We start from the raw sequence: 9117 nt of genomic DNA, 5'->3' as shown, positions 1-9117 counted from the left end.
TTATCTCATTATTTGGGCTGTATCCTTGCTTTTCTGAGAAGCTCTTTGCAGCATTGTTTTACGTATTAAACAAAAGTTATCATTACTATTATATTTCATTATTGAAATACTTAGTACTATAAAATTAAAAATGTGCTTTTATTTATATTTTGCAATATCTGTCCCTAGTAAACGTTGGTCAACATGCAGCGTGAACTATCGTTCCGGTTACATAACATAGCTCATAGAAAATGTCCAAATGGCTGTTGGCATCAGTTGTTTTTGATCTCATATCCCAATCTGGGATCGATTGAGTGACTCCGCGACTGTTGCGACGTCAGACCCTCTTAATCGAGCGAGAAAACTCTTGTGTTGATGTCGGCCGCTGCTGTCCCGTCCATATTCTAACGCACCGGGACCAAACTTCAAGCCCCAAGATGTTTTTGTCTGCTGCTGTTCGCTCTGCAGTGTCGCAGACGGTATGGTTGTGATATTCTTTATGATTTTGGTTAATAATTTAAACGCTGTTTTTGATCATTAGCAGAGGCAGTGCTGTGACTCCTCACAAGGGCAAGCAGCAGCGAAGGCCGCTAAGCTAACGTAACGTTGGGTAACACTAGCATGCTAGCTAGTTTAGCTTTCTGCTGTCAGACGTTTACAAGGTGATACTGAGCAAAGCAATAAGTCTCTCTGCTCTTAATTATGTATCTGTTGGAATTAGCTTCATTGTGCTCGTTTACCTGACATCTACTACCACTTTGATATTTGATAGGGCGTCTAAAGGTGTGAGCTTTAGGTTGAAACACGGAACTTTTAGTTGATATTGCAGGTGTACAACATGTCACAGCATGTAAATCACTTGCTTAGTTACACTGCATACAGAAAGGATGTTAACAAAACGGCAATAGCCTCATGTTTTAATAGCTATTCTATATTTCTATCGAGTACTATATAAAGACACAATTCAATATTACCACTAATCTACGACCTGCACGCCTTGAAACGTGTAAATGTGAATGAAAAGAGACGTATTTGTGTGATGATGCAGATAGTTTATATAAACTTATACACGTAGCCAATAAACACGAATTCTCAAACTATAGGTAAAGGCATCCCTTGTTGTGATGGTGTAAGCTTCTGACAGTTAAATAATTACATACCATAATTAATAGTGTGGTATCTAACTATTTAATCATTCATACATTATTATGCATTTTGAGTTTTCTTTGTTCCTGTGTTTGCAGGCCAGGCAGGTCAGGAGTCTGCATCGGTCTGCTGCACGTGCTGGAGCTGGTGGCATCTTTGTGGTGAGTACACTTTCTTTGCCCATAACAGTTGAAGTTGGATACAGGGTAGCCGCCATCACTGAATAGTCTGGCTTAATTTTTGTTGAGCATCTCACAGTTGGCTTTTAGTATTTAACTGTGGGTTCAATGCAGAATCATTAGCTAATGAGGGAACTTGTAATTATTGTATTAAAAGCTTATTGTCATTTTATCACTGTGTTACAGCCAGAATCTGGTAGATAAATGTTCCTGAATCTTCATTATCAGTTCTGTCAGGCAGATTTTATTCTTAGTTTAGAGACTTCCCTTGCATATGAGGCCAGTGAATGCACTGAGCTACAAGGCAGAATAGAGCTCAGCACTGAAGGACTACTGTGATGGACAATCAGAATTTTCATTGTGGTGCTCGGAACATTCAGAATAATATGCAATATTGTCTAGCTCTGTATCACTGTTAATTGTCCTCACCACTGACCTCTGTGGCTGTGTATCAGTGCAGTCAGTCCAGCTTTGTAATTCATTTCAAATGGACAAAGAAAACAGATGCTGTTGTCTGGTCTCATGAAATGGGATTAAACAGCTGGAGTAAATCAAAATCAGCTTTCTTCCCTTCATTCTTTGTACTGTATTTAGGGGCCTGGGGTGTTAATTATCCATAGAATTTAGTTATTTTTCATGATATAGACCAGTTTTTCACCAGTGTTTATATATAAGATCAATATAAACACATATTCCACCACTACAGGCTGAAGTAATAAGAGTTTTGTAAACTGTATTTACCTGTGATTACTTTATTTGCATTTATTTCAAAGTGAATTAGCTGGAAAACCTAATGTGTAAATTTGATCAGTGCATCACTCAGCGATGTGTTTCTCCTACCGCTTTTGCTTAAATAATCCCAATGGTATCAGTTTTCCAAAAGCTACTAATTCATCCGGGGAGCCGCCTTTCGAGGCTGTTACAGCCATGCTGTTCAACAAAAACATCACGTTATATTCTCATGCAATGGAAACATGTCATGGTGTCATAGTCTCTTGGTAGTTAAGATGTTTTTGATCTGTGCTTGGACAAAAAGACATGGCTGAATTGTCTTTGAGTCAGTCCTCTTTAACCACAAATGTTTTTTTTTTTCTTTTTTACACATCTTTTACGTCAAACGCCATTAAATTCAAAGTTGTTCTTTTTGTTAATTGCTCAGAGGCTATTTGCTGCTCACAAGGGGGCAGTGTGTGCAGAAGCAGAAATAACTATTATGTGTTAAGTCTTGTCAATGGTCTGATATTAGCACCAGTTTCCCCTCTGGGCTCACATGATGGGGTTTTCATATTTTATGGGATACTATTAGATAGTGCTTATAAACCTGTTACTCACACATGGTAATTGTTGAGTAAAATATCACATTTTTGATAGCCTGTGAACTGGATTTAAAATAAATTGGTGGATAAATGTTATACAGAGATGACTAAGGATAATTACACATTTGATGTGAATAGTGTTTACTCCCTTGACAACATGGTTGTTTCTGTTTTAGCACAGAGACACTCCTGACAACAACCCTGATACTCCTTTTGAGTTCACTGAGGAGAACAAAAAGGTAAGACTGACATCTGCGCTGAGCAGCACATGTAGGGGGAGCACTGATGTTTTTTTTATTTGAAGCCTGCATTAATATCCAACATTTCCCATCTGTATTTACGGATTCCCTTATGCAGTTTTGTGTGAGTCTTTGATACAGATTTCAGATACACCTGTCTTACTTTCTTTTACAACAAAGATAGTTTTGTTTTGTTTCTTAGTATGCAGTTATATGCATCCATCATTTTCAAACCAGTTTGTGTTTCACTAGTTTCTTTCAGATGATACATTTTCCTGCACTGTTTCACCTTTTTTTGTCTTTCTAAAAAGCTGAAAGATGATAGTAGGATTTTCTATCCATATTTTGTTAAATGGTTACTTGTGCCACTGTGCTACAGCAAAACATGAGCACCTCATTATTATCACCAAGATGAAACAAGGATTATTTTATATTCAAATTCATACCACTTTTTGAAGCTGATGTCAACCCACTGATAGTATGTTGATCTCTGATAAATATTTGAGAAGGTAATATGAAAATTGTTTTACACTTTAAATTTATATAACTGTAAAAAAAAATTAATCTAAAAGAGGAATACAATAATTAAATGATTCTAAGCTGTGTGCAGGTTCACATCTAAGGGTACAACATCTTCTCTTCTTTTTTCCCCCTGTAGAGGATTGAGGCGATCATTTCAATGTACCCCGAAGGACACAAGCAAGCAGCCACCATCCCGGTGTTGGATTTAGCCCAAAGACAACATGGATGGCTCCCTATCTCCGTCATGAACAAGGCACAGTGATTCCTCTGGAATTTGTTTTACAGCTGTGGGCTGAAAACGATTTTTATAATTCTTGGGAAAGTCAGTTAGATAACATTTATGTGAAGGTCCATATAACACCAGGTCTTTTGTATCATGTAAAGCAACCTCATTGAATGTTTGTAATTGTTTTTATTCAGGTTGCTGAGGTGCTGGAAGTCCCTCCAATGAGAGTGTATGAAGTAGCGACATTCTATACGATGTTCCTGCGTCAGCCCGTGGGAAAGTACTTCATTCAGATCTGCACAACAACACCCTGCATGCTCTGCAACTCAGACAGCATCCTGGAGGCCATCCAAAATAAACTGGGTAAGAGATCCATTTTCCATTTTATGGCGGAACACCAATGAAGAGATGAAAACGCAGATGAAAACAATCGTTTTTTTTTATTGTGTATAATAGAGATAAACAGAGACTGGGAACAAACTTGTAAATATACAGTTGTCTGTGCAACACCAAACAACACCAGGCTGTAGCAACACAAGAAGACTGAAGCTGGAAGAATGATATCAAGCTAACATACTTCAGTCTGTGTGGCATTTAATTAAGCTCACTCCTATTTGTTTCATCTATCAGGCAACCAAATAGTGAATTAAATTGTTTTTTGTATGTTACAGCTGTGTATTGTCAGGTAGTGCTTCTTGAGTTCAGTAACACAATCTGCTGCTTATCAGGAGGTTAACTACACATAAAGCATGTCTTCATTTGTTTCTCCACAGGTATCAAGGTTGGAGAGACAACTCCAGACAAGATGTTCACGCTAATAGAAGTGGAATGCCTAGGTGCCTGTGTGAATGCTCCAATGGTCCAGATCAACGACAACTATTATGTGAGTGCAGATGGCGTCCTTATTGAACATTATAACTAAATTAGCAAAATTAGGTTAAATCCTGAAATTAGTTTTGCAAAGAATGTCCACAGAGAATAGATCGTTCAGCCATATTTCTGGAATTCAACCTTTTTTCCCCCTTTGGAAGCCAGTGTAGGTGTGGTACAGTCTACAAATGCGCAGGCTTGAAAGAAATGAATAGGAGGGCAATGGAAACCATGACAGGAAAATAATCCATTTTAAATTAATAATAATGTGGCTCAAATAACAATGTTGCCTCATCCATGAACTCAGTTTGGAAATAGATTAACTTTATGAGTCAGATGTGATATGAAAAGCTTGCTTTTTGGATTTGTGGTTAAACATTATCTGAAACTAATACTGCACGCAACTGCCATGGGGAATTCAGTTATTGCAAGATGTGCACAAGTGAATGACCCAATTAAAGTGAATGTGACTGAGAACGGAGAAATTTTCTCTTAACACCTCAAACTGATGAGGTGTGATCATTAGAGATAGAAAAGGTGTGATGTGTTAACAGCAAAATTAAGGCAGTACTGAGTTTAGCGTCTTCTGAATAATTAGCACTCAGAAATATTCACAATGTGTGGATGTTGGATTAATTCAGTCAGATAATTTAAAGCAGTGTGTAGTATTAATTTGGTTGTGTGAAAAGTAATGTTTCAGGTCTGTCTTAAGTCAGTCTAGTCTGTTATTTGACCATTTTAATCTCTTTAGTGCTGATGACAGACAAAATCTGCCAAAGTGGATTTGAACTGAGCTGACAAGTAAAGCCAGGTGTATTATCTTTTGTAAGTAGCACAGTGGTAATGACTTATTACAAACTAACAATAAATATGAATGTGAAAACAACTGTCACTGTATCTGATAAAGTTTTAGAGTAAATAATTAGCAGCACTAAATCAACTGCTGTCTTATGCTGCTATTGCGACAAAGCCCTGCATGACCTCTGAGCTCTGACAGCGGTTATTTTGGAAATGACTTATTATTTAAGGAAATATGGTCATTTTGACTGGCTCACTGTGTTTCTGATTGCACAAGTAGCATCAAAAGTATTGCATCCTAAATTTCCCCTTCCCTCTGTAGGATTTAATAGGTATAACATGGTCTTCATACAGGTTGTAAGATGCAAAATGAAAAACTGTTAAGACTTTTAAGAGAGTGCAGCATACTATGCTGCTTTCTTGTCATTTATCCTGCTTTCTTGTTGTTTCCAGGAGGATCTTACACCTAAGGACATTGAGGATATAATCGATGAACTGAAAGCAGGCAGGGTCCCGCCACCAGGACCCAGGTACAGTAATTTATAGATTTTTCAGTTGAATTTCATTGACACAATTATATGTGCATTGGTCTCATACTAAGACACATTTCCTGTCCTTTTTTCTACAGGAGTGGGCGTTTCTCTTGTGAGCCTGCAGGAGGATTGACTTCTCTGACAGAGCCTCCTAAAGGACCAGGCTTTGGCGTAAGACCGGACCTGTAGACATTTTTGGCTACCATCTGCTTTTTTTCCAAAAGCAGCTTGTCCCTGAAGCTGATATTATGTTTAATGCAAACATACTGTGTAAATAAAATTGTTCATGTACCTGTGCTCTAGGTGTCAGTGTGTCACTTACAGGGATTCCAACAAGGAAAAGGTAATATTACTGTAAACAGATGTAATGGGATGATTGTATATTTATATTTTACCAGTACATTGGCCTGAAACTAGGTATAAATATAGGTATTTTCTGGAATCATTCTTCTGGTATTTTCCCAAAGCAGTATTATTAATCAGCTATGTCTTTTCATGGCGAAGAGTAACAAAGAGTTATTGCAGATAAATGAGGCTATGTTCTTAGCTGGAACTGTTGTATCTGACCAAAATGAACTACAAAATACTGCAACATATTGCTCCAGGAAAAATCTGTATATTGTTTTTAGTTATTGTGTGAAAGAAAAAAAGATTGTCAGTGCCATTTAAATGACAGCCTTCTCTGGTAAGCAGTTGTACTCTATATTCCCAGAGTCATTATTACAATGTGACCAGTCAGAATTATTTGAGATATCAACTCATGCAACAGACCTAGAAATATTTCAAGACGAGGCCAAATAAATTTTCTTTACAACTGTGGCACATGAAATATTTCCATACCTGTTCATCCTGCAAAACACCAGTGATTAAATAAAAACTTGGTCACAAAAAAAGAGGATATATCCAAATACATTTTTACTTATCAGCATTGCTACACATGAAATCACACATATATCAGTAGTTTTATCAAATATATGACTGCAACTAATTATTTTCAATACTAAACATGTAGATTATTTTCTTGCTTAATTGATGAAAAAAATGTACAATAAGACACTACAAAGAAAAGCTGCAAATCATCACGAGACACAGTGTTTGGAATTCCACAATTCAACATAATTCCATAATTCAACATAAATCTTGAATTTGTGTTTTATATGAAGATCCTTCCAATTAACATACTCAAGATTAAAGTAATTTAAGACTTTGACAAGTCAAAATGTAATTATAGCCATGTCACACCAGTATTTTGAGTGGTTATGCAAGAATTCCAAGCATCTTTAATTACATCCGGTTAGGTTATTATATGATAAACCCTCTTACACTGCATGCAACAACACGGCTCCCTCCCTACAACTGGTCCTGTCATTTCCATCCCGCCCCGGTGGCGTTTTCGTGTCTCGCCGGTTCCCCCCTCCCCCACTCCGGTTTCCTCTTGCGACTTTCAAGCCTGCTCTGCAACATATAATATTATGCACCATCACGCATGCGCGTAGCACCCACCATGATGCAAATGTCACTGCGCAACCAATTCAAAGCTGGCATATACAAAGAATTGGCGGGCTAAAATGGCGAATTAACGCGATCAGTTTATTACTGAGACTGTGGCCATGCTGCGTGGCCATGCTCAGAAGAAAGAAAGGCACCGCCATTCCTCCGTTAGCCTCAGCCGTGATCTTCGAGAAAGTTCGCATTGACCGCAACACAGCAACGGAAAAGATGACGTCAAGCGCCCATTACTGTTCTGCCTCTCCAGTTCTTTCAGCACAAATTCACACGCCATCTGTACGTGTTACACACGCCACTAGCTGACAGAATGTAACTGCACAGAGAGTATTCTTAACATTAAAGGCGCTGAATTAGTCATAGCATCGCTAAAATGAGAGTTAAATCGTTTGACACATACCCATCTACAGTCTATCCAGCAGACGGAGACCTTATAAGCTCGGTGGGGCTCATGCGGTCACATGACTCCGCTCGACCAATGACAGCGACGCTTGCATGTTTTGCTAGGCTTTTCTCGGAGAGGACGGGCGACGAACGGCTGGGATGTTTTCAAAACCAGCGATGAACGTCACACAGCCGTAGGCTACGGTTAACGTCCAGTATTTAGGAAATAACTGTTTATATTGCGCAATATTCACATATAGCTAAACCCGAATGAGTCGGTGGGAACGTGTAACCTCGTTTAAAGGTAAGCGCAAAACAAGGTTTGTTGTTTGATTGCATCGGATCGTGAGGGGTAAAAATCCCAGTTAACGTTAGCCACCTGGCTATAGCGAGTAGGCTAACGTTAAGCTAACTTGACGTAAACTGCGTGCGAAAATGGAATGTTATGTGTTTGCGTGGGCTTGGTATAGTTGTGCGCCACGTGCGTTACACACATTGAGTACTTTCTGTGCGCCAACTGAAAATTTCGTCTGTATCTGCTTTTAATTAGTCGCTGTCTTTGACGCGACAACACAGAGAGCCGATAGGAAAATGTCGGGGCGAAGCAGAGTGAGCTGTTTTAGCCCCAGCCACCCAGTCAGCCAGCCAGCAAGGCTGTGTAGGGCTGGGAACGAGCTAGCTAGCTAGATTAAGCGCTGGGGAGGGGGGACGTTGTGAGGGCAGCTGAGGGGCTGCAGTGGGCTTTTGTCTCAGGCTGTACTATGCTCTCGTGTTGAATATTGCCGTTAAAACGTTAAACGTGAACTTGATTTCTCTTCTTGTTGACCACACAGTGGCATTGAACAACATATTTACTGGTGGAACCCATTTCAGGACATAAAATTGATTTTACCTTATGTTTACTAACCATGGCCAAGTTGAAAATTTTAGCGCTCAACAACATATTGCTGGCTGTGTATTGAAGGCAAACACGAGCGACATTACAGTGAGGTGGGTGGTGTTGTCTGCAGTGATCTAGCCAACGCCACCGTTTATTTACACCCAGCTCAGTATAAGACATAATAGCTATCAAATGTAGTGTAAAATATAGTTATTATTTGCTAATGCATTCAAGGAACTAGCATAGCTTGAATAACCAGGAGCTTTTGCGCCTCCCAGCCACCGACTGTGACATCTTGGGGGTGTGTTGCTCGGTACAAAATCTGCCTGTTTTTTTTAGATGGCTGTCCATGCAACGACCGCTCTGAACCAACAAAACGTCAACCTAAAATTTAAAATACGTCAAGTTAAAGTGCTATTTTGTAGATAGCGCATTTATATACCTGGTAAATTAACCGTATGAAACCCCCCATTCACCGCGAGAAGTACCAAATCGTGGTAGCATTACCAGTATTTTAAATATTCTTTTCCTCCTATCTA

General features: G+C 38.9%; 2 protein-coding genes across 3 annotated transcripts in view; both read left to right on the top strand.

The window, feature by feature from the left end:
- The first annotated feature begins 333 nt into the window (after positions 1 to 333).
- Positions 334 to 6105, top strand: ndufv2 (NADH:ubiquinone oxidoreductase core subunit V2). Its single transcript, XM_041056051.1, has 8 exons — positions 334 to 458; positions 1224 to 1286; positions 2797 to 2859; positions 3518 to 3634; positions 3802 to 3970; positions 4381 to 4490; positions 5729 to 5805; positions 5904 to 6105. The coding sequence occupies exons 1-8, from the start codon at positions 417 to 419 to the stop codon at positions 5995 to 5997; spliced, it is 735 nt and encodes a 244-aa protein (XP_040911985.1). The 5' UTR covers positions 334 to 416; the 3' UTR covers positions 5998 to 6105.
- A 1742-nt stretch (positions 6106 to 7847) lies between these two features.
- Positions 7848 to 9117, top strand: part of ankrd12 (ankyrin repeat domain 12) — a 32479-nt gene continuing 31209 nt past the window's right edge. For both annotated transcript variants that reach the window (XM_041056050.1, XM_041056049.1), the window contains exon 1: positions 7848 to 8002. The gene's annotated coding sequence lies outside the window, so the exon portion shown is untranslated. The remainder of the gene's footprint in view (positions 8003 to 9117) is intronic.

This window comes from Toxotes jaculatrix, chromosome 14, assembly GCF_017976425.1.
Source record: "Toxotes jaculatrix isolate fToxJac2 chromosome 14, fToxJac2.pri, whole genome shotgun sequence".
Lineage (NCBI taxonomy): Eukaryota > Metazoa > Chordata > Actinopteri > Toxotidae > Toxotes > Toxotes jaculatrix.
This window is presented reverse-complemented; position numbering and strand designations above follow the sequence as displayed.